The sequence below is a fragment of the Podarcis filfolensis genome (genome assembly GCF_964270895.1).
Source record: "Podarcis filfolensis genome assembly, chromosome: 11".
NCBI classification, from domain to species: domain Eukaryota; kingdom Metazoa; phylum Chordata; class Lepidosauria; order Squamata; family Lacertidae; genus Podarcis; species Podarcis filfolensis.
In genome coordinates, this window is record NC_139613.1 from 27742663 (window position 1) to 27769230 (window position 26568).

Sequence of the window (26568 nt, forward strand, 5' to 3'; positions counted from 1 at the left end):
AGTATATCAATTCCGTTTTTCTTCTCAGAGTGATCTGTGTCATTCTTCCCCTAGCAATAACAATTATTCCAGTGCTACTGAATGATTATGTTGCCTAGCAGCAAACAGGGCCTTTGCATGTGGTGAGGAAAGAGGCATGTGAGAAGGGTTTTCTGATGTGGAAGTCGCAGAGGGAAAAAAGCCAATTGTTACTCTACCTACCTCTACATCATTGAACTTCCTGGCGGCACTTCTGCATATGCAAAGAGGTACATGGTAAGAAATTAGTACTGGTGAATGTGCAGAGCAGGATAAGGATAAGGATATAATATAGAACAAACAACTGTGGTCCTAACTGGAGACCATGATATGCAGGAAAACTAAAAGCCAGCAATTAAAGTATACAAGAGAAAAAACCAAGCACAAGAGTTGTTTGGATGTATAACTGGGTGACAATGGAAGGAAGAATACTACTTTCTTAGGGTTTTCTCAGTTAACCTGAAGGGGATGACAGGCCCAAAGACTCCTCTAATTATGCAGCATTGCTGTGTACTGCCTCAGCAACCACAACTATGGTGGTGGTAGTTTTTTTTTTTTTTTTAAATGTTAATTTTCTAGGCAACGGCCATCCAACACAGCTTACAGCAATATAAAAAGAAACAAGAAGAAAACAGATTCACAAGGCTGACTACCGCCAGCAACATAGTGTCCAACAAGCAGGACAAAACAAGACTTAGGCAAGGCAAATCAAAACAAATGAGTCTTTAAGCCTTTTTTTAAAAAGAACCTGGAATGTAGCCCTCTTACTGCAGCGCTACTGGGAAGGTGTTCTAAAGGTGTGGAGCCACCACAGAAAAGGCCCACTAAGTCTTGTGGTCTTCCATATGTGTGACTGCACAAAGTAGAAAACAAATTGTGTACCTGTAACTGGTTCTACAAGTGGTCATATGTACAATTACACGGTCTACCCTCAGGAAAGTGTGCTGGCTCCTGCCATTGATTTTTGCAGAACCATGGGGTTTCCCTGACCGAGGGCAGGGCCTCAAGGTTCTTCTGAGCTCTAGAAGTTCCCAAATAATGTGCAGTGCAGGCACAAATCCTCAATATGACGGACTGCACAGACGACCACGCAAAGAACTACAGTTATAGCAACCTGTTTTTTTCTCATCAAACGACATTAAAGTGAGCCTTGAGCTTTGTTGCTGTTTTATAGATTCAGCCTTGCCCTGGGGATTATGTATGAATGTAAGACTAGTAGAATTCTTAGTTTAAGTATTCTCAGGCATTTGATGCTTGAGTGGCATGAATTCTACCTCCTAGCAGTGGCTTCTTTTGAAGCTAATGTTCCACTTCTTAAGTACAGTCCTCAGAATCCTTGACAACATTTATTAACGTACAATAGACCCACTAAGAACTACACACTTACAATGAAAACAATGACAAAAGTGGTCCGCTCTGCAGAAGCAGGAACTAGCATCCAAATATCTTTTTCCCAAGCAAGTTGGTGTTAAAAATGATAGAGCTTACAGATTGCATAGTTCTTTTTCCACAAGCAGGACAGTTCTGTTTAGTTGTCATATAATGGAATGTATAATAAAGTACTCAATTTTATTCTACTACTTCCTGCCAACAAAATACTGCAGTGGTACTAAGTCCTCTTGTCTGTAGATGTTGTTCTATATTCAAGACTTCAATCACCTAATAACTGTAGAAACAAACTGCTGCTGTGTATAAATTCCTTATCTGGTCTGCCATATGATGATGTGTCAGAGGCGAAAGGCGGGCAGAAGCTGCCATGTCCTTCCTCCCCCTCTTGACTGGGCATATTGGGGCAGGTTTGCCTCTCGGTGTCTCCAGCCCTGAGGGAGAAAGTGATTCTAATCTCTCCCAGAACTTCAGTCAGATGGGAAGAGGAAAGGAAGGCCAGGCTAGGCGAGGAGCTGGATCTCCTCAAGGGAAAGTAAGACTTTCCTCAGGCCCTCTCTGATTCCGTGTCAGGCTCCAGCACGTTTCCCAGCTTCAAGGACTAGTTCTCGGAGAGAATGAGAAAGGAAGAAGCATTTGCCAAGCAGGCTTCTTCCTGCTCTCCTCTGCAGGGTGTGCTGAACTCAGAGTGTCACCCCTGAAGCTTAGACATCAAGGCCCTTCTGATGTGGGAAGAAGTGCCACCGCAGAAAAGGCCCCTCCTGCTTGCAACTTCTTTGCATAAGGAAACCCTGTGAGACGCTTTGGAGGAGCTGGAAGAGAAGGCAGCAGCTCAACTAAGTCAAAAGGAAGAGCACTCCTCCTTGCAGGGAGACCTGGCTGGGGTATATGCCTTCCCAGACAGGGCCGTAGCTCTGCAGACCATCTGCTTGTACCCTTCAGCCAGGTGCATGACAGCAGCAGCAGAAGCATAGTGAGTGCCAGCCTGGCTCCTGTGTGGACCTGCTGTGGCTCTCTTTCCCAAGCTGCCCACCATCACCTGCTACTCTGTGCACAGGAGCTGCAGGGTTTCGTCCAGGTGGCATAAACGTCAGACTGCATCTTGAAAACAGGCGCCCAGCCACGCTCCCCTGCAAGTCTCTGCAGCTTCTGTATACGCAGTGTGGCTTTGGAGCGGTCGTAAAGCAATTAGCAGAATTACACAGCGTCTGTGTGTGAAAGGGCAGTAAAAAAAGTCCAGACGTTTCTTCTATCCTAATACCTCTTTATTGGGAAACAAAACAGCGTATTTACAATCCATAACAGCCATCAGAGTGTAGCTGCATTTTCTCTGCGTCCTTCTCTCTCAGCTTGCAGCGATGCAACAGAACTGCTTTTGCTTTCCACTCAGCTCACAGCATTCCAAGCTGCTTTCGTCACATCCTGGCGTACTTCCCTTGTACGCGCCTCCTCTGAGGCTCGAGGCACAGAAGGTTAACCCTTCACTACACCCAACAGAAACCACAGCAGGAGGAGAAGGGGATTTGGAGTGGCAGTACCCAAACCACACTGCAGGTGCAAAAAAAAAACATGCCAGGCCATCCACACAGCACTTGGAGATTGCCAACAGTCCTCAGCTCCAGTGGGCTGCAAATTGTAGGTTATTCTGACAAGAAGGAAATGACTCGATCCTTTATATGGAAGATGCTTATGGAGGCCTGGGAAATACAGCCTGTTGCATTCCCAAATGCCAGCTCTATAATGAAGAAACATACCAGAACTGCTTTGTTTCCTTGCCACAAAACAAATACATCTATCACCTATTTTGCCACCAAGAAGAAGAGTGAGAAGTTCAAGGACATGTCAGCAGGATCGCTACTCAGTGGGGGGACAGACTTATATTGGACTCCCTTGATTGGGAATGGACCTCCTGGTTATCAAGGATGACGTGGACAGGTTCCTCATCAAAGTGCCTGAGTGGGCTACCTAGAGTCAACATCCACCTTGCCACCAGTGATAGGCCGAAGAGCATAACTGTCCTCACCACGGCCCACTACCCAAGGACCCAGCCGATGTAGCATCTGGCTGAGCTACAGGCATTATGTAATAACAATAATGTATATTTTAATGAACTGAATAGAGTGAAAGATTATAAGTCAGGGTGTGGAAAGCGTCTGTATGAACTTAACAGTGCTTAGCATATTTTTTTAGTTGCTATTTTGTTAATGTTTTTAATACAGTTTTATAGGTCGTAAATGCCATATTGATTTGTTAATCATATAATATGACTTTTGGTGTAATGGTGATGTTTAGCTTATTGTTTAGGAGTGGCTTTGTTAATAGTGTTTTTATATATTGTTTTACTTATGATTTGTTATTTTTTTAATATGACTAATGCTGTACTTGTGATGTTCTTTTATGTTATTGTTATTTATTGTTTGTAAGCCGCAGTTCATTTGAATGAAAATCATAGAATCAATCAATCAATCAATCAATCAACGATCCCATGAATACCAAGGCCATTGCTGGAGAGTCAAATTTCTATGAACATCTGACAGATCTGTGGTGCTGTGTGAAAGCTACTCCTGCTCCAGTATGTGATTGTGGGAGTAATGCTATGGAAGCAGCAGGGTACAGAGAAGAAAACCCATTCAGGGTTGGCACATAAAATTATAGAGCAGTAGGGACACAAAGGCTATAAATAACAACCCCCTGTTGCAAAATAGCACACACACCCCATGTAAATAAGCTCACATAGTTTAGATCATAGGAAAGCAGTAGTCGGGGTTTTGCATACCAAAAAGCAAGTGACTCAAGTTACATGCTCCATGAAATGCAAACAAACCCCCAGTGCTACCAGCTAATATTACTGGGTGGTTGGGGATATTTTTTGCCCCAAGTTGTAATTTTAGCTATTAGTTCAGATCTGAGCAAAACCCGTACTGATACTCTAGGGGAGAGATCCATAAGATACGGGAAACCTGACTGCTGGGGTACTAGAATTAAAATGAGAAGACTCTTCTTAAATGTGTCCAATGCTATTTTATACTCCAACCGAGTTACTGGTCTTCAATGAACGGTTGTTGGAACAATTCCATAATATTAATAATGTTTATAATTTAAAAACACCTAGTTTTCTAACCTAGAATGTGTTAATGGTCCGTTTGTAGCCATTAGCTCTTATACTGACTTGTTTTAAACTCAGGTAAGTAGCCATGTTGGTCTGACGCAGTCAAAATATTTAAAAAAGTAGTCCAGGAGCACCTTGGAGACCAACTAATTTTGTTTTAAACTGTAACTGTTTCCACTCCTGGTTTTTTTTTTACTGTTGAGTTGATCAAACCAAAATACATTCATAAAGCAGTGAGACCTTTCCCATTATGGCACTCAGCTTTCAAATTACCTAAACATGGTATTAATTATTCTTATCTGCCTTATAATTGACTACTGAAGTTAGCAATGACCTTCAAACAGTTTCCCCCAGATAGTTAATGACCATCCAGTTTTAAACCCATGGCCTATCACTCCTCTAGTAATTAATAAAGCACCAGGCCATTTTTGCACTACTCCTTAAGGAAATGTCCTATACATTTTCCCAACTAAGGTAGAAAACCAAAAGAATAAAAATATGCCTCTTTATTATGCCTCTATCTGGAAGTCTTTTTTTGCTAAATATCAAATTGTTGTATTTGCAGAGCACTACTTACTTAAGGGTCTTTTAAACTCCAATATCAATTAAATACAAATAGTGATAGATCGATAGATCGATAGATCGATAGATAGATAGATAGATAGGAAGGAAGCTTGCTGGCTAACTCTTTGGGTGTTTTAAGTGAATCAAAATAGGTTGTACTACCATCCTGTTTGCCGTCCACTAGAGGACAGCACTGCTTCTGTATCTGAAATTATAAAGTACAAAATAAGTTGATCACTTTCTTTCTAGCAATGTAAAAAAGCTTTTTGTGGTTTAATTCTTTAAACATAATGCATTTCATGTTTGCAAACCGGTGTTATGTTTAAGTTTAACCCACTATGAATTATTTGAAAAACTATTTCCCCCCTAAAACACCATATTCAGTTTTGCAAATTGAGTTTTATAGCTGCTTCTGCTAGATGGAAAGTAAACAATTCTAATTTCTTTTTAATTTATTTTCCTTTTAAAGCTATATATACTGAAAAATTAGAGAAGCCAAACCTTTTTAATAGGAAGAATTGATCACAATAGCATAAATGATGTATTAAAAGGCAAAATGAATCGTTTTGGGTTTTTTAAAATACAAACTGAATTGTATTTTCAATGTACGTAGGTACTATTATAATAAAATAATAGAAATATGGCTGCCAGACTGGAGGTGTGTGTTTGCTCAGATTATACATGTAGCTCTTGTTCATCTTGGGGTCACTATCAATGGAAGGAGCCACTCTGTATATAGAGATTTAGATGTATCCACATCATTTCCTGTTATTGATGAGGGAGCTCAGAATAACCTGTCTTGGGATAACTATATTTTTAGGCTAAAACAGAACTGTGTGATTTGTTGTCAGACATAATATTCCCCAACCTAAATTTGTCAAGGTGACATGGAAGTGGGATGCTTGTAGAGAAAATTCAGTAGGATCAAGGTGTTTTAACTGCTCCCACCAATTCTCCCCTGTAGCAACACCCCCAGGGAGATTAAAGGAGGGGATCTATTGGTGAAAGAAGAGTTGAACTGCAAATGCCCTGCAGTCGATGTACGTTTATATTACTGTGGTACCTCGGGTTAAGAACTTAGTTCGTTCTGGAGGTCCGTTCTTAACCTGAAAATGTTATTAACCTGAGGTACCACTTTAGCTAATGGGGCCTCCCGCTGCTGCCGCGCCGCCAGAGCATGATTTCTGTTCTCATCCTGAAGCAAAGTTCTTAACCCGAGGTACTATTATTTCTGGGTTAGCGAAGTCTGTAACCTGAAGCGTCTGTAACCCGAGGTACCACTGTACAAGAGAAACGTGGGACTAGAAACCATGTGTCACTATTAATATATACATTAGTTGCCTCCTAACAGTAACTTTGTTAATGCCCCATAAATTGTTATGTCATAGATGACACGTAATTGGATCACTTTGAGAATCACATAGGATCACATTGAGTGGTGCTCAATTCTACTCAGAATAGATCCACTGAAGTTAATGGACACAGCTGTTTTACTCTAAGACTTGGCTGAAATAACGCTTTCTTTTGGTTTGCATGATATCCTTTGAAGGGTTTGTGGCAGCTATAGGGTACTGATGTTATCAGTTATTTATATATCTCTGCCCTAATACCATACAGCATTACATGTTCTAACCTTTCATTCTGGTGTTTGGGATTAGAAGACTAATTCACAGGAAATTTCTTAAATACATTCATTGTGCAAATTCATTACATTTGTCAACTTTGGGCTAATTATTTTTATACAGCTAGGGCTGGGCATTGCATCTTGTGATCGTCTTTCTTACTAATAGGATTCTGTCTGCTTCAGCAGGCAGTAATTGAAGGCTTCATGTACAACGTAGGGGGAGAAAAGTTTTAGTATGAATGGGCCATTGTAACAGCTTCTGGTGACTAGCAAATTTGAACAGGAGGAAAATGAACTAAGAAGAATTACAGGCTATTCTAAAAAAAAAAATAGAGAAAGTGTGCAGTATTAGTAGAAATAAGTGTTAATGAAACTTTTATATGCAAACATTTTGTATGTTGTTTGAAGGCTCAAGTCCCCCCCCCCCAATTTTTTTTAAAATTTTTAATTAGTACTAGAAATCTGAAACTTTGTAAGCCTTATCTGCACTGTAAAAGCATGGAAAGCACTAAGAATAGTTGCAGTGGCTTAATTTTTTCAAGGTGGGGGTGTGTTGTGATCAATATCTTAATAGACCAGCGTAGCAAACATGGTGCTTTCCAGATGTTGTTAGATTACAACTCACATAAGTTCAAGCAACAACTGGCAGCCACTCCTGTACTAGACACTGCTTTGTGACATGAATTGGGGTGGAGTGGGGAGGATGACTATATATGCTTATGGATAATATTTTTTCTTCTTTATCTGAAATCTATAAAACAATTCTATTTCAGACTTTATGTCAAAATTTTATTGCAGTTAAAATACAATCAAATGATCATCTTTCTTAGAGTAGAACAAAAACCCAGTATATAGATCTGTAGAGAAAAATAACATAACTGTACAGCTGCATATAACAAAGGAGGAAAGCATGGATAAAAGAATATGCTTTCTATGTTCCATACTGATATTGTATAATCATTCAGAAGAGAGAATGAATGCTGCTTCTACAGTTGCATGGTTTTATAACATCATTCATATTATGCTTGCATGCATTGTCGTACTAGGGAATAAACAACTTGCATTTTACTCAAAAACAAGGACAGCTGTGCCAGCCTACAAGAAAAAAACAAACAAACTACATTAGAGCAGTACCGTTATTTGATCCTCACCTGGTTTAGCCAGCCAGATGAAGCCATTCCCCAGAGTGTGGCTGCTGTCACATGCTGACAACTTCTTGGAGCCACAGGTGAATGCTGAGTGCAGGGTGGAGACCAAAGGTGGACAAACTACTGCGGAAGGAGCAGGACATATCCCCCACCAGAAATACTACCCTTCTCCTAACACCTCATACACTATAGGTAAGACCAAGCACAGTTAGCCTAGTTTAGACATAACACTGCACTGTGGTTAGCTGAAAACAGAAGTGAAAGTTTCCAGTCTTCTCCTTATGGCCACACTTAGGGTAAGGGTAGGGGAAGGCTAGTTCACATAGTCCTAGACCATATTTCAGCTTTGTCCAAATGAAGCTACCATGTGCCTTAGCGAGGAAATTATTTAACTATATTTTCATGTTTGTTAAGTCTCTTAATTAGACCACTGTGAGGCCATCATATTCTTAAAGCAATTACGTTCTGTGTTTTGTGTCTGTTCTGCACTATTTTCCATTGTGGGAACTCCATGTACTCTGGGGGGAAATGAAGCAGTAGGTGCTGCTGTGTTGAGAGATAATATTTATGTGTTTATGATTACCAGACACTTACTGTACAAAAGATTCACTTTTGTTGATGAGAGAACATTGCTTTTATTGCCATAGTATATGTATTATCTCAGTTGTGATTCAGCTGCTTCATTATATTAAATATTTCATGAGTTAATATAAACTTTCATGATTTACTGACATTTGAACTTGTCACAGAAACAGGCTCAACATTCAAAGATGCCTATTGCCTCCAAGAAACATATTTTTATCAAGGGACATAGTAAATTCCACCTCAAACTACATGTGATTCCAGCAGTTTCTTTAGACTAGAGTCTCTCCTAATCACATATAAAGTGGTGAATGAAGCCTTGAATATTATTGCAAAACTGGATGAGAAGGGTTGGAGCAGGGGTGGTGAACCTTCCTTCCTTCCTAGTTTACCTTCTGGCAGTTCATCCTTCCTGTCCCATTTCCCCTCACCCAAACTATAATACCTGAAGACTCTACTTGGTTGGATGAAAAGTGCCTGACGGGGAGAGGCTCTGGATAGTAAATGAACGGGTATTGAGAGGGTTCAGCTCCCCTTATTACACCTGCTAAAACCTGGAGTCTTGCACCACTGCAATTCCATTTTTGTATGTGATCAAACCAGGCCAGGAATTAAACAAATCAGTTTCCTATTGCCTAGCATAGTTTCAGCCATCATCCACCATGCCACATAAGACCACGTGTGTCCTTGAGTATGGTGTTCTGTACTTGCCATATGTCTACTGTGCAAGTTGCTTAGATATTAGTAAAGAGTTGTTTACTTTCCACCGTCCATAATCATTTGCAGCCAAACTTGCCTTCCATTTTAAATAGATTTTTTTAAAACAGTTAAGTGTCATGTGAGATTCTACTAGTCATCTGATATCAGTAAGTGCTCCCAACATTAGTTCCCCTTAGACACAAAAGCTACATTAATCCATGCTACACTGGAAGTTAGAACTTTAGTTTAAGATAGCCTTCACTGACCCATTAGTTGACAACAGTATCTTATTTTTAAAAAGGCATTCTGAAGTATTCATTTCAAATAAATTTTCCTTATCTAATTGCTTTAAACGACACACAAAGGCACCCAGCCAGAATTGACCCTCATTGTGCCTTTGGGCTATGTTTGCTTTTATAATAACATTGACTTTATATCACTTGCAGTTTAGGCTAGAACAGGAGTAAAATGAGCCTTGGGGCTAGGAAGCCCCAGCTCTGGAGCTTTAATTGTGTGAATTCAGGCATAATCTGTTTCTCTGTAGTCCCAAGACACAAGTGTTAAATAAATAAAGAGACTAATAAGACTATTGTTTACATAATTATCACCCTTTCCAAATTGATGGGAGAAACATAGATTTTAACATCATGGTAAAGATACTAAATGGGACTGCTGGTATTTCTTTGAAATCTTTTCATTGGATAGGGATTTATTTTCTTATTGGATATAAAGAGTGGAAATTGTGTATCTAATCTGAATAAAAGAAATATATTGACCTGTGAGAAGAGTGACATTTAAGGATGACTTATGTTTCCTAAATTAGTGTAATGTCTTACAAGATTTTGAGGTTGATATGCTTAATTTTTTAAAAAAGAAATTACTTTTCATTTAAAGAGAATCTGCTTCCTGCTGAAGAGGCTAATATTTTAATTAAGTCTAGAGAGAAGCTTTTTGAGTATCTGCTGATAAACTCCCTCTTTTATGTTGATGGTAATTAAACAGATCCCTAAGGAGCCCAGGAGGCGCTGTGCAAGGCCCATGCTAATTGTCAGACATGAGACACTGACCAGTTGGTTTGCTCTTGAATAGCTGATGGCGTGCTGTCAGCAGTTTTATTTTTATGTATTGTGAGCCGTTGTCAGGGCTAACTGGGTCCTATTGTGGCTGAAGATGTTGCGCAAATTGAGGCAGATGGCTCTGATTCAGACACGTGTCATTCAGAAAGGGGAGAGGGAATTGGCCCTGCAAAGTGGGGTCACAGAGGGTCACAGACCTGCTCTACACTTGTTAGTGTTTTCAAAAGCCCATGTGCAGCAACTTTGTTGTTCTCTGGGTGGTTCTTCTTCTTCTTTTTTGAAAGGGGGGGGGTAGTATGCTTTGTGGAACATGGAAGGATGGGCTGTTGCCTTCCCTTCCCTTTCTGTCTCTAGGGTCTCGCTGTGCATGCAGAATGAATTAACAGGATTGACAGAAGTTCATTGTGCCTAAAATGGCTTTTCAGTCAATTGCAGTGCTTAAGATACTAGTTTGCTTTTAATTCCATGTAATGAGTAGGTTCTTCATGTTTTGGAATTTAGTATTCAAATATTAGATCTCAAGTTTGCTTTCATTATATAAAGTTCTTAGAAGTGTATTAATTATCAGAGAAATAAAAATGGAAAGATTGGTTACTTTGGAAGTCCTGTCCCCACGTATGAGGTTATGTGCTGAAAGACTTTAACTATTGAGCTATGTGTTGTTAACTTTGGTAACTTTGGTTAGCTGTCTAATTTTAAATGTATTTTAATAGGATTACTGTATTTTGAATAATTCAACACTTGTGTTGCCTAATAATCTGTTTGCTCTCAGCTAAAGTTCAGGTTGTTGGTATATAAAAATTAGGGATTGTGTAAACTTGACTGCCTTCTAAAGCCTGCTTTAAGCTGTCTTAATTTTCTTCTATTTCTGTTATGAAGTTGTATTTGTATTTATGGTATGTTCATGACTTGGGGATTTTGTTACAAAAAATTCTGGTGGTATATAACTTCATTGAATTAGGAAAACGTCACTTGTGGGGTTTTTTGTTTTGTACAAAAGGTAATCACAGATTTTGTTTCCATCCTCTAGATTTGCAGCTAAAACGGTGCATAGTGGGTCACTGCTGCTAGTCACAGTGGAGATGGAAGAAGGGTCTACAGCACAGCTCATCATAAACACCGAGAAAACCGTGATTGGCTCTATTCTGCTGCGGGAGCTGAAGCCTGTCCTGTCCCAGGGGTAACCTGCTTACATCTGGACTTCAGAATCTGGCACACAACAAAAGTGCCTGGCATCCACTACTGCTGCCTTTCATTTATAATAATAGCCTTTCCATCTGGCAGTGGGGGAAGAATACACTCTTGACATTCTTGTCTCCTGTTTTAGAATGCTATAGTGTGCATCTATCACACACAAGCAAGTACTTCGCATCTTTCCCCCTTGCTTTCTAACCAAAGAAACATTTACTTTACTGTCAGCTAAATTCATAAATGTTATTTACAAGGTGTTTTTCCTAGCCTCATACTCTTTCTGCTTTCCTCATTTTCATGTTTTGTTTTCTCTCATGAAAACAATAAAAGACTGAGGAATAAGGTACTGGAAAAAAATCAGCTTAATCAGAACACTAAAATAAAATTTAAGGAAATCAATATGGAAAACACCTTCACAGTGTTGATTGTACTGGAGTGTTTGAGAGAGATAAAATTTTGCAGTTTTTATATTCCAGAGACTATTTGCTTCTGTACTTGAGCATATATTTGTATCTAATCGTTCCTCACGGCTGCCATAATTTTCTAAAAATTGAGATTCTAATAAAGTCATGTTATGATAAATTTGTTTTCTTCTGAGAGCTATTAAAAGCAAAATTTCTATTACAACTTGATTATTACTTGAGAACCTCAGTGTTGAAATTCTACTTTTTAGAAAGCCTCAAAAATTGCAATGAGTTTCATTAGTCAACTTATTACAGACTTAATTCTAGATTTACATCATAGGTGATGGGTTTGGGAAATGTATCTATTCTGTCCAGTGTAACATGTAAGTGATCACACCACCTTTCTTCTGCATTATCATTTGGTTATAGAATTTAGCTTTATGCAGCAGCTTCTCTATACTAGAGAAGAAATGAGGATTCTGTGGCACTTTAGGGACAGACTGGTCTACTGTAGTCAATTTATTGTATCTTCCATGGTCAATAGCCTACTCATCCAATACATAAAGTAGACTAGAGAGGTTTGTGCTCATGTGAGTTTAAAAACTGCTTAGAGAGAGAATTTGTTTTGTATCTAAAGGTCTCAGACCTCACTCTGATCGCTGGAACACTAACAACACATATACTGTATAGTCAGAGGAGACCGTGTAAGGTTTATTAAGAGAAAGTCACTAATATTCAAATACTATTAAATTATTTAAAAATCCCAGTTATGCAGTTCGTGTTCCAACAAGCTATCCATGGTTCAGAACTGGTTTCTATATCTTGCCTTTTTAGTAGGTCTCCATTTTACTACTCTGGAACTACCCCATTTGGCCAATGTAAGTTATTCAAGGTTAGTTGATAAATGAACTTATATGACAATCATGAGAATGTATCCTTGATATCATGTCTGATTTTATTGGGTTCTGTAATGGTTTTGCTAAAGCACATAAATCTATATGGTATAATTCTGTTGAATGGTCCACTAGTGAGTAACTGTTTCAGTGTCTCATTTAAGGCCAGATTTAGACAACATTTTTTCATATTGACTGCAGATTATTTAAGATGCTGTCAGGGAATCAGGAGCAGGAGCACTAGGGAGAGAGGATTGGGAGAGCGAAGGGGAAGAATCCGAAGGCAGCGTAGGGGAGTATGACAGTGGCCCGAGAGATTCCATGAGCTTCTCCAGCGAATCAGAAGATTCCCAGAAGGGGGCGCCGATGGTCAGGGCAAGGGGGGTCCCAGGGGGGACGCACCAGAAACAAGGAGCCAGAGGGGAACCCCAAAGCAGCAGTGGAGGATCGGGACCAGTTTCCCCACCAGAGCGTAGTGGGGGGGAGGAGTCACATGTGTCAGGAGCAGTGTCTCCTCCAGAGAGGGAGTCAGGGCTGACCACGCCTCCAACGGAGGGGAGGTCAGTTGCAGCTAGCCCCCCCGATGGGGGAAGCAGTGACAGCAGCAGTGGAACGGTCAGGAGGAAAGCTGCTGGCTGGGCGCGCGCGCCAAGTTCAAATGTGCAGGCGCGCGGAACAGCAGGAGACCCGGATGGGGAACCAGCTCCTAAAGCCCGCCGGAGGGAGGGAGAAGGCTCAGGGGAATCAGCGGGAGAAGAGGCTAGAAAGGGCGGAACCCCGGCGGGCAGGCGGACCCAGAGGAGGAAGGAGCAGCGGAGAAGGTGGAGCAAGGCTAGAATCTTAAATTGGTGTCAAGGGGGAGGAGACTCAGACGGAGCATCAGTGGTCTGAGACTTTAGACGTGGGGCTGCGCGCTGCGGCTCTGGAAGTGAAACTGAACTTCAATAAAGACTTTTATACTTAACAACAAAGCAGCGTTGGTCCTTTGTGAGCTGGGACCTAGGGTAGCTCTGACAGATGCAATTTGTATATAAGCTAGAGGCATAGAAGTAAACATGGGGGTGAAGTGGGCATGGTACTGCATTCAACCAATTTTTATAAATACAGTGGTGCCTCGCAAGACGAAATTAATTCATTCCGCGAGTCTTTTCGTCTTGCGCAGTTTTTCGTCTTGCGAAGCCCGGTCAGTCGCAACTGCACCTCTTCAAGCGGTTTTAAGAAAAAAGGAAACAAACTCGCAATACGTTTTCGTCTTGCGAAGCAAGCCCATGGGGAAAATCGTCTTGCGAAGCAACTCAAAAAAACGAAAAACTCTTTTGTCTTGCGAGTTTTTTGTCTTCCGAGGCACCACTGTACAGGCATTGGCTCCATACAGGTTACGTGGCAAAGTAGTCACTCCGTTATAGCACAGAACAAAGAATTACTGTAACTTCTACCCTGCGGACAGTACCCACTCACCATATTCTGAAAATCCAACCTCAGTGCCAACCAACTATCTGGAGATCACTAAGCTTCCCTAAAAGAGGAGGTGGTTAGCTAAGACACTGCAAGTATTCATTTATATATTTTATGTTGGGTTTAAAAAATGCAAAAAGAGGAGGAGGAGGAGAGAGAAGTTCGAAGAAAATGAAAAGATGCCTAGAGAAAATATAAACATTATAATTTTGACCCAATTGGAATTACAAATATCTGGATGGAAAAGAGTCAGAGAGACTATGATAGTACTATCTCTTCTTGAGTTTAGAAAGTTTAGTTAGAAAGCCATTGGGATCACTCATGATGGTTTAGGAAGACCCACATCAAATTGAAAAATGTGGTTGCTTAGCAATGCCCATTCATTCAATGGTCCTAGAGAGCTTCATTTATTTGCCAAGAGTTTTGACCTAACAGGTAAAATATGAAAAGTTTTTTACTCCATCTCTGGAAATTCCTAGCTATTATGCAAGCCCAAGTTACCACAATATAGAAAAGTCCTGTAAGTAAGTATTCTGTGATAGTGATTCACAGTGATGCCTAAAAGTTCTGGTTTTGCTGAAGCTCACTTTTATTACTCGCCTAAATATGTTTTTCAGTTTTCAAATACAAGGAAGATTGTATTCATTGCTACATAAATCACTAATATTTTTAAGAGGTAGAAAATATTAGCAAAGGAATAATACGAATGTGGTTGAATGAGTAAAATGAATACATTTTAGATACCCTTTTCTACTCTTTTCCTTTAATGAGAGAGTATCTTTAAAAGTTCATTATCATATGCAGCTGAATGAGGTGTGTGCTGTGAGTAGTTTGCTGACCTGATTGCAATCCAATGTAAATTCAAAATACAATAATTTCTGTAAAGTACACATATTTCACTCAAAAGTACTGTATGCATTCAAATAGAACACCCTGAGGTAACATAAAATAGTTGCATCTATTATGAATCCTAATTTTTGGGAGAACTAAATTTGAATTCGCAAATCTATTACCTGCCACAGTTAAATGGGAGAAAGACTCAGATTAATCAATTTGGATAATGTGTTTTAATTAGGGCAAATGTTTCCTGTTTTAAAATGTGAATATAAATGTTGATATTTTAAAACAAGCTTGGCTACACTTTAATTCTTTATTGTGGTTAGTTTATTGGATAAGCAGCACATTTAAAAATACTATTTTAAATTTCATAGTACTGTTTCATAAGCAAAACAAGATTGGTCCCTGCCCACAGACAGCTTAAAATCAGGAGTTGCAGAAACTTGACTGAATGTCCTTAGGACTAAAAAGTCTGAAAGCTATATGAATCTCACCTGATCCCAAACAAAACTATCTGTGTTCCAGCAGAAGGAGCTGGTACAGCATTTGGAAATATGATTGGCCAATCTAATAAAAATATTAGGGCCAAGAGACTTTTGGAATTCTATATGGTGCTGCTGTTTTAGAGTTTGAAACTGAGTGATAGAAGACAGAACAGGAACAACTGCAGTAATGAGTCTAGTATAGCCAGGTTCTTGACTAAGAGTAAGATAATGTAAAAGCATGTGGTGATTACTTGTACATCTTGGGACTATATGCCCCAGTTGCCCAGGAGCACAAATTCTGGGCACAAGGAACTGTGTGGCTACCCCCAGGCTATAACTTCCCCTAACGCTTGCTATCTGGCCTGCCACTTTCAATCACAGGGTGAAACGTTTTCTATACAACTTTAACATGCTTTCCTTGAGGTATTTCAAGCTAAGACTGAAGCCCAAAGAAGCCTCTTTTACCTTGTGCTTGATGCTTGTGCAAAGCCAAGAGCAGCAGTGGTTTGAGGGCCTACCGGCTTAGAATTGCCTAAAGGGTGCTTAAAAGAACATACAGAACAGTTAATATAGGTTCTCTACACTTGTTTATTTTCTCACACAAAAAGCCAAGAATAAGCCACAAATACCTGCACCCTCCCTTAGAATCATAGAATCATATTATATCACCAACAAACTACACCACATAATCCCATATATTCTAGAAGATGAGACGAAACAGTGGGTCCACTTGGAGAGAGACACCATTGAAAACCCCCCCACAACAGCATAACTATTTTCCCAAAACAAACTAAATAAAATCCCCACAACACTAAACAGCTTCATGCAGTCCATGCTTAAAGCATGGAACGGAAAAGCAGGCAAACTGTGCCCAGCCCCACTAACACCCGTGGCTCACCACCCACTATTCCAACACACAGCACAAAACCTCCAGATAAAAACCTGGCAAGCCAAAGGTCTACACCATCTAAAAGACTTCTACATAAACAACAAACCCATACCGACACAAGAAATACAATACAAATTTGGGGACACCCAAATACCCTGGCTAACACCTTCTTAAACAATCCAGCAGTACCTCCACGTGTGGGGGAATGCTCCAAAATCCAACCCTTTGGACAGCAGTCCTACAAGAGATATGCAAAATAACTAAACAGGTATTGGGAGCCACCCCAGAACTGGCCCTATTGAACATTTTCCAAGATCATAATGAACACTCACATTATAAAGAGCTTATAAACCACCTACTCTCAGCAGCCAGAAGCCTCATAGCCAGACAATGGAGAGACCTGTCTGAAGTGAACATGGACCACTGGTACCAAATTGTATGGGAAACAGCTTTACCAGAAAAGCTAACCAATGGACTGAAACTGACACAGAGACAAATAGAAGAGGATGCCTTCACTCCAGTATGGCTCCCCTTTATCACATACACAGCCCAACAAGAACCCATCAATACTATATGAATCAATATGGCTTACTTGACCCAACAAACCCTCCCCCCCCTCACAAATACAAACAAACCTCACTACAGCCAACCACAACCAACCAACCAACCACACCTTGGGCTCTCCCAATCCCTCTCACTACCAAGGAAATGTAACAAGTGGATAGAAAGAGAACCTATCCAGTTGATGCTGACACAAAATCCCACATGTATACTATAAAAAAGAGAGTAAGTTGCACCCCCATTCTCTCCTTTATTTTTCTTCGCTGCCCTTAGAGCATCAATACTCTGTTCCATAGTTCAGAGTGAACATTTTTCATGTATAGCCTGCTGCTTTATACAAAGTACTGTGAATTTGGAGGTACTAAAGCATTGGCAGAAAATTTATATCTCTGGTCCCTTTCTAAAACAACAAAGAGCTATCATTAGAATACAGCAGCAGCAAGTCTTCCTGAGTTTCCTAAATTGGAAACAAACTATCTCCACAAATGCAATGTAGATCAGTGAGATTCTCTGCCCTACAGCATTCTAGCTACTATAAGGCTGCAGGAAAGAAGCAGGCAGTCACACTCTTGAAGTACCCCAAGCCTTGATTTAATACTTGTTATATTTACACCTCACTTTTATATTTAAAAAATGGGCAAGTCAACAATAAAATCTACAATAAAAAATAACTAATATACAAAAACAGGTAAGCCACAAGAAAATCAGATAAGAGCAGACAAAAACAGCAGCTACTTCAAAAACTAGTTTACAAATGCATATTAAAATGCAGAGCAGCAAAACAAAGCAAGTCAGCCCAGCAGGACAAATGTTTAAATAAAAAGCCTTCGCCTGTGTGTGAAAGGCTGTCAACAAGAGGGCTAGATGAAGCTTTCTCGTAAACTGCTCCAAAGATTAGGTTTGGCCACTGAGAAGGCCCTTCCTCAAGCACATTTCAGATGATACAGAAAGAAAGGCCAATGGATGAGAATTGGGCAGATTGAAAGCTGAGCCCATGCACACGCAGTCTGGCTGTCAAAAGGCAACCAGGAGAAGGCAATCCATTATTTTTGGAAACTTCAGTTACTCCTTTGGAAAGGTATGGAGACATTTAATCTGTTCTTCGTGTTGCTTCATCCAACTGTTGACTGCCCTACCTTTAAACCCTCTCTGGTATTTTGCTGGAGTCTTTCTGAAAGTGTGAAAGCTTCCTCAGCTAGTCCAGCTCTGAAATCTTCCCTTTTTAGCACTTCATTGCTTTTTCAGAAGCCCAGCTCCACCAGCTGCTGGACTGTTTCCTCTCCATACGTTGTGTTTGTTTTAGGAGACAGAAGCACTTCTCTATAGTATAGTAAAATGTCCATTGAAAAACTAGTTTTAAGGCACCAGAATCTTGGCAGCTCATCATCATGAGGTTTGATGCTGAAGAGCTTGAAATGGAGTTACTAGAATTTAGGACCTTTACTTCATTTTGAAGAAAGAGTTGACTGATATGCTGAATGATTAAAAAGTGTCTTACTAGATCAGCCTTCTCCAAACTGGTGCCCTCCTAATGCCTCAGACAATGTGGTCAATGGCTGGGACTAATCAGAGTTGCAGTGTAAGACATCTGGAGGGCACCAGGTTGAGGAAGTGAGCTGGATAAGCAAGCACAGCTTGTACTGTGCTTCCATATACCTCAAAATACCAGAGGTGATCTCCAAAATTCATTTATACAGCAATTCTATGAAACCTTGCCAACAATCCTCTTTGGATGTATGCACTGGCAAGGAAATGGATTATCCTATAAATTATTATGAACTCTACCTGAGCCCATTATTTCATTAACAAGGTTTCTATATGTAATTAACTTCCCTGTTAGTGAAGAACCTTGTTACCAGTTGAGTAACAAGCTAATGTTTATTAAATATTTAATTGGCCAGTAATAGGTTATTTTCTCTGGCCAATTGTATCACAACTGGGTAGGGTCTGTTATTATCACTGTCCCTTCTTGTGACTTCTCTTTTAAATTGTTACTTGGCCCTGAGTCTTAGGAATAGTGAAAACAATAAAAACACTGTTTCTATGGAGACTTCTATACTCCTCGGTATGGAGCTATGCTGGAAGGATGCACTTGAAATTTCATTTTGCTGAGCCATCCAGGCAAAGTTATTACAGTGGCCCAAAGTTTCAGGGGATAATCAAGGACTTCATGATGTGGCAAAAGGGTGGTGATCCAACAGGAACACAAAGTGGAAGACCATCCATTTCTGGCAAGGGTACCAGAAATAGCTTTAATAACAGTTTGGAGGATGTAGTGGAGTCAAACTGAATCATCACTTGCCCTATATTGGGAAAGTAACTTGGGGTGAAGGAAGTGACGTGACATAAAGGATGTAAAACAGGTAATGTATCTGACATTACTGGTGACTGGTGGGCAGGGGAGGGAGTCTTCAAGGACAGGGCTAGTAAAGAGGAAGGATAGATTTAGGGAGGGACTAAGCAACCTTATATCAGGTTTTAACAAAAGCAGAAACCTGTGAACTTCTGGAGACCTTTATTTTAAAGTACTGAAAATGTGACCATATATCTGGAATGAGTATCTTTCATCAACCAACAAATCACTACATTTTGAACATACCCAGAAGAGTGTGGACTGATGATTTGCTGGTGTGCATTTTTCACTCTTTAAGTACAGGAACGCAAACCTCCAAACGTTGCTAGATTCCAACACCCATCATCCCTGACCAGTGGACATGCTGGCTGAGGCTGACATAAGGATCAGAGGGAGCATCACAGATGCCTCATCCCTGCTCTAGTTCAACCACCTGCTGGCATGATTCTGGAAAAACACTTGACCATGTTGGTGATTAATTTTTGCATTTCTGTTCAGAGCCCTAAGCTAGTGTAGAGAAGTACTTTGTGCTGAAGTAATTGAGATATTTGTGTTTGAGTGTTTGAGACAATCACCTTGTTTTCAAAATATTTAAAACATGAAATCTCAATTAGATGTTTTGAAATCAAAATTGTTGTAACGCTGAAAAGGAAAAGAACCATGCACCTTGGTTCACTACTTACAGCTTGCAATTTTGGAAGCGGATAGACAATTTCTGAATAATCTGTGACCAAAAACCTCTTTTCAGCTTGTACTTGTTATCTGCATAAGTACTTCTTTAGTTTGCCCGATTAATTTTTTTTAATCAATTTATATAACCAATTAAATATTGACGCCCTAGTGATTAACTAGAACATACTGATGCTAGGATGTATACATAGTTTAAAATGCATTGGTTGGTACGTGGAGCTGAACCATCCTAACTTGGAGCAAATGACTGGATTAGCTAATTGAGCATCAATTTGTGGATCCTCATCCAGCCTTGCCTACGTAAGATGAGATGCATCACAACGCTCTTCTGAGAAACCAGCTGAAACGTACTGATGCTAAAAGCATTATATTAACTTAAATGTGGATTCCGTATTGCAAGTTAGAGTTAATCATACAATTGTAGAGTTGGAAAGGATTCCAAGGGTAATCTAGTCCAACCCCCTGCAATAAAGGAATCTCAACTAAAGCATCCATGACAGGGGATCCAATCTCTGCTTAAAAACTTCCAAGGAACCAGAGTCCACAACCTCCCGAGGGAGTCCGTTCTACTTTCTAACAGCTCTTACTGCCAGAAAGTTCTTCCTGATGTTTAGTCGGAATCTCCTTTCTTGTAACTTGAAGTCATTGGTTCGAGTTCTACCCTCAAAAGCAGGAGAAAACAAGCTTACTGCATCTTTCATGCGACAGCCCTCAAGATATTTGAAGATGACTATCACATCTCCTCTCAGTCTCAGTCTCTTTTCCAGGATAAACATACCCAGCTCTTTCAACCGTTCCTCATAAGGCTTGGTTTCCAGACCTTTGATCATCTTGGTTGCCCTTCTCTGCACATGTTCCAGCTTGTTAACATCCTTCCTAAACTGTGGTGCCCAGAATTGGACACAGTTTGGCCCTTGCTCTGGAAAAGTGGAGTAGACAAGCCTTTAGCTTCTCACTCTCAAAACAGTGGTGCCTGCCATAAGATGATATGGTGGCTTCTAGTACAGCTTTCCTGGGTCAGAAATTCATATATACTGCAAAACCCTACTATGGTGAAAGTCCCATCAAGTTCTGCTTTTCGACTGTTCTCTCCTAAAAGCACCCTATTGTCATGCTAGTCCATATACTGCTTGTTTGTTTGTTTTGAGAAAGTTAGTTGGCAGCTTAACTTTGCATAATTGAAAGTCATTCTGATTTCTGCAGTATGGTATAATTGCCTAAAAAGTGTTATTTGGTGATTATGATTCTGGAGTGAATTGTGTTCTTTGGGTTCTTGCACCGTTCCTCCATCAGGGACTTGGTTTCAGTGGTGTGCAGCTGCTGGAGCTGATTTACAGTGCTGCGGCTGTGGCTGGTCATAAATAAATCCTCTTATATAGTTGTTATGAACACCTGTTAGATCATCTGTCAGCAAAGCGCTGTTCACATTTATCATGGTGCAGTAGTTATTTTACTTCAATCCATTTCCAACTGACTCGGCCTCCATCACTGGATTACTATTACCACACCATAATCGCTCGTTTCCACTCCATGTTACAACTTGCAGATAAAAGATTTCACTACTTGGCCAAATTTCATAAATAAAGGAGCAGTTCAGTGCAGTAAAAGTTTATTTTTGTCATCATTTGTCACCCCATTATTCTATAAATCAAATGGAATAGCACTATTGCTAGCTCAGGCGTTGCTGTCAGCTCTACGTGTGGAAATGGTCCGTTTCTTCTTTTTAGATGAGATGACATGTCTTTCAGACTTAACCGGCTTATGGCTTTGTTTCACCCATTTTATTTTATTGCCCCTTCAGAAAATCCCTTGGAGACGGCAAGAGACTAAAGAAGTAAAGCGGAATTGGAAAACACAGTAAAACATCCTGCTCTCAGTGTGTTATGTACATTTCCCACCCTTGCAATTGCTCATTTACAAACTTGGCCACAAAAATAATGGCTCTGGATATAAAATAGCCCCTAGGCTTTTAACAACAGTGTTTTAGATCACACCTCAAGAAATGGATGGACAAAAAGCAAGCCTATCTTGGATTCTGTTCTAACTCATATGCACACACCTTTAAATAATGTAAGACTGGTAGAAATACCCCCCCAAAAAAAGAAGCCTCGTGTATTATTATTATTATTATTATTATTATTATTATTATTATTATTAAAAAAGAAGCTCAAGTTAACAATTCATGCATCCGATGAAGTAGATTCCAGTCCACAAAACTTTATGCCATAATAGATTTGTTTATCTTGTTCACCTTTAAGGTGCCACAAGACTGTTGTTTTTCAGTGCAAAAGACTGACACGGCTACCACTCTGGAAACAATAATAAAGAACAGAAATTGTGTTGCATGTCTTATCTGAAAATGTCAGATATATGATGAAAGAAACGTCCTATATCTCTTTTGTTTAAATGGTATTGTATATTTTACAAAACTTTATTTAACTTGAAATGATGCTACTGTGTGCTGCTCTTAGCCTTTCGAAAAGCCTAGAATTTATAGAAAGATTGTGAACTAGATTCCAGGGAGAATCTTGAAGAAAGTAAACGTCCCTTTAGGGTTTTTTGGTTTTTTTTAAAAGGCAATGGAAGAAAATAATAAAGGAGCAGGCTATTAGAAAAAGGTTTATAGTAATATTATACTTCCAAGTTGGTTCTAATTCAAGTTACATTCTTCATAGTCATTATGTAGCTCATAAATTCAATAAAGTGTTTTACTATTACTATAAAAATGACAGGAGGGGGGTTTTATGTTGTAAGTTTCGTTAGTTGCTCTTCCTGTTTTATGTGGAAGTTCTATGCCCATTATGTCATTAAAGTCTCTGGAGTCTGAAGGGCTCAGGCCTCTCCATTACTTATCAGTGGCATGGAGCAGCATCTGGGGCAAATGTTTACACTTCTGCTATAGGTGGTTGTCACCATCATTTATGAATAAGCCTCTCCCCGTTCTGTGGATAAATATATTGTCTGTGTTAGGTATATAATATGAGCAGGTGTCTCGTTTTTTCTCCCATGAAGTGATGATGGCCTTTTGAATTTAGCCAGGAACCCAACTGAGGGATCTTAAGATCAGTTGTCATCTCTGGATGAGTTAAAACCCCACAACGAGTATTAAAGTGATGCTGTGTGTCTGCATGAAAGACAGAGTATATATAAATATATTCAGTCTGTTATATCCCTGGAAAGATTATATATACGCATTCACAAAATCCACAAGTTGTCTGGTCCAAAAAACCTTGAAGGCTGCAATAGGTTAAATCCACCTTCATCTCTTGAGTGGCTGCTGCAGGAACTGAAAGTACCAAAACAGAACACTTAGTCCCAAAATGTTTAGTTGTCTGAACCTGTACATAAAGTTCGACAGATGTCTACAAGTGAAAACATTACATCTGAATGGATTATTCACCTTAGTCGCAGTTAATCCTCTCAACATTTTTCAAGAAATGTTACCTTAGCTCATGAGTTCACAATGGAGTAAGTTGCTTGGATGAACCACAAGCGAAATATACACATGCATGTGCATCTATTGAAGAGCCTGTTCCTGGACAATCTATGTGTACCAGTAGAACTTAGTGTACATCCATGTTGTTTATTCCACCTTCTGATAGTCTGGATTTTATCTCTGTGTTATCTCTGACATACTGTTTAGTTTCTAAAAATTGTTGTTGTTTAGTCATTTAGTCATGACCGACTCTTCGTGACCCCATGGACTAGAGCACGCCAGGCACTCCTGTCTTCCACTGCCTCCCTCAGCTTGGTCAGCCTCATGTTTGTAGCTTCGAGAACACTGTCCAACCATCTTGTCCTCTGTTGTCCCCTTCTTCTTGTGCCCTCCATCTTTCCCAACATCAGGGTCTTTTCCAGGGAGTCTTCTCTTCTCATGAGGTGGCCAAAGTATTGGAGCCTCAGCTTCACGATCTGTCCTTCCAGTGAGCACTCAGGGCTGATTTCCTTCAGAATGGATACGTTTGATCTTCCTGCAGTCCATGGGACTCTCAAGAGCCTCCTCTAGCACCGTAATTCAAAAGCATCAATTCTTCGGCGATCAGCCTTCTTGATGGTCCAGCTCTCACTTCCATACATCACTACTGGGAAAACCATGGCTTTAACTATACGGAGCTTTGTTGGCAAGGTGATGTCTCTGCTTTTTAAGATGCTGTCTAGGTTTGCCATCGCCTTTCTCCCAAGGAGCAGGCGTCTTTTAATTTCGTGACTGCTGTCACCATCTAAAATAAGTTTCTAAAATAAGATTTATTAAAAGTCCAGGTGTTGCCAAATCCTGATACTGTGGCAGTGATTGGGAACTGAAGTTAGTTATAGACACCCAACGGTGAAGGAAGGAAAGGACATTCTGCACATGCTCAAAGGTAGTCCACTTTAACTGTAATTTCAGATGTACCACAGCTGAGCCCTACTACTGACAATATGTTCCAATATCAAAATATTAATTAATGCTGACTTAAATTAAACTCTGCCTCTGAATATTAGGGTAAGTAGTGTTGTAAAGCAATAAACTGGGAATACCCAGAAAGGTGCCTTTTCCTTTCTTACCTTCCTGAAGATAAGAGTCAGAAATTGGAACACCTCCCCAATTGATTGTATTGATTGCTGAAGCTATTGAGTTTAGAAATGTGACCAAAGTAATCAACTTCAGTAATTTGCACTGTGGCACAATCTGTCACATGTAAACAGAAAAGTAGCCCTCTCAGTACCATGAAGTCACAAATAAGTCTAGTAGTGTCAGTGTTGAGAATTTTTTGAGTTGTGGAGGGTAGATTAGAGGAAGGAATTATTGTGGTTTCTTAATACTTTGGTTGTATTCATCGCTTGCGGTGTACAGGATGAAGCAAGGTAATATATATGCCCTTAAGCCTGGGCTTTTCCCAGATGTTTGCATTGTGCACAAATAACCCAAGTGGAAATACACCAGTGCTAATTCTCTGGCCAGAATGCATCAGGGCCTTAATCTAAAGCTTCCCATCCATCCAGCTGTCTGGCATTTGCTATTATAGGGCACCCAGAGAGAAATGAGGCTGTGGCTTTATAGCTGCACCCTGGGTGACAACTTGATTTTCTGCTTTCACCATCAGCAGCAGCCGCCCAACATGATGGGGCTGTTAATTTGTGCATTTCATGGTGTCTGACAGGGGGGCCAGAAGAGGAGGGTTACGGGAGAAGGGAATGGAGCATGTCCCAGCCTCGGAAGCACCTGTCTGCATTGATGGCACAGAGCACTTCTTATTAGCGTGCAGGTCTCTAAATGCAGCCCTGGGATGACAGCCTGGCATTCCCAGCACCCACACAGTGTGACAGGCGCCGGCAGCCGGTCCCATTGTTTGCCCTTGATGAGCATGTCATTAATGGAAATGGAAGAAACTGAGGGCCACATCAGTATTCAAATAGCCTCCATTCTCTCTGCCACTCATCTTGCCTGGCTGGGATGGGCTGCTGCAGATTTCCTTCAGTGGCTCCACTTGCACATTTTTACAGATTTATCCCTTGCATGGGAGGGGAGAAACCCTGTGTGTGCAGTTCAGTCTGGTTGTCCCAGGTACCCCTCCACAGGCACCCTCAAACACTGAGAACATATTTTCTGTACCTAAAAACAAAGTGGGAGCACGATCTCTTACTCTCCTCCACGGTTGTGAATTATTATTGTTTAATTAGAGAATACTTGGTGGGCTATTCATTTGTCTTGGGGTGGCTGGTTTCTCTCCCTTGCCCTAGCCAAGATCCACAAGAACTTCAGGATTGCTTTCTGCAGCTGCATCTCCTTCCCCAGCAGCTCCCTCCCAAAAGCCTGCATCAACGCTGTCCTTTCAACATTGATGGGTACAATAGGAATCAAGATGGACTTAGTTAGCTGCTGTTGTGCTCAGCTCAGCTCAGTTTTGCAGACTGTGTTGATCAGGCTTGTTTTTAGTAACATATCCTTGAATACAGAAACTGCAGTTGCCCAGAGATCATATGGAATATCTGGTTCTGAGGGTTTTAAGAGATATGAGGTAGGAGTTTTCTGTCTACACAGACTTGTGCACCTTGAAATGTCAGTGTGCATACACGTGAGAATGTTTGGTTCGAATAGTTATTTACAAATGTTTAGATTAGATGCTACTGTGACATGAACCTGCCCCCAAACCCAACCTTTGATCTCTTTGAACATACACACACACACACACACACACACACACACACATCTATATCTATATCTTTATATCTATATATCTATATATCAGTACAGTGGTACCTTGGGTTAAGAACTTAATTCGTTCCGGAGGTCTGTTCTTAACCTGAAACTGTTCTTAACCTGAAGCACCACTTTAGCTAATGGGGCTTCCCACTGCTGCTGCGCCGCCGGAGCATGATTTCTGTTCTCATCCTGAAGCAAAGTTCTTAACCCGAGATACTATTTCTGGGTTAGTGGAGTCTGTAACCTGAAGCGCCTGTAACCTGAGGTACCACTGTAGTTGGGGGGCTCAAGTGGGGAGAGTGTTGCTGCACCAAGGAACTATTTTTGGGCTTCCCATAGGCAGCTGGTTAGCCACTGCAAGAACAGATTACTGGGCTATATGGGCCACCAGGGATCTACCGGTACTTATGTTGTTAGTGG

The 26568-nt window shown here is 40.4% G+C and overlaps 1 protein-coding gene and 1 long non-coding RNA gene across 7 annotated transcripts in view; one reads left to right on the top strand and one right to left on the bottom strand.

The window, feature by feature from the left end:
• The window catches only part of AP3B1 (adaptor related protein complex 3 subunit beta 1), a 127977-nt gene extending 115998 nt beyond the window's left edge, over window positions 1-11979 (top strand). For both annotated transcript variants that reach the window (XM_083576036.1, XM_083576037.1), the window contains exon 27: window positions 11237-11979. In XM_083576036.1, coding sequence (XP_083432162.1) covers window positions 11237-11390 — 154 coding nt within the window. In that variant the 3' untranslated portion in view covers window positions 11391-11979. The remainder of the gene's footprint in view (window positions 1-11236) is intronic.
• LOC310744691 overlaps window positions 1-26568 on the bottom strand; it is a 143071-nt gene that overhangs the window by 7901 nt on the left and 108602 nt on the right. The gene's annotated exons all lie outside the window — the stretch shown is intronic.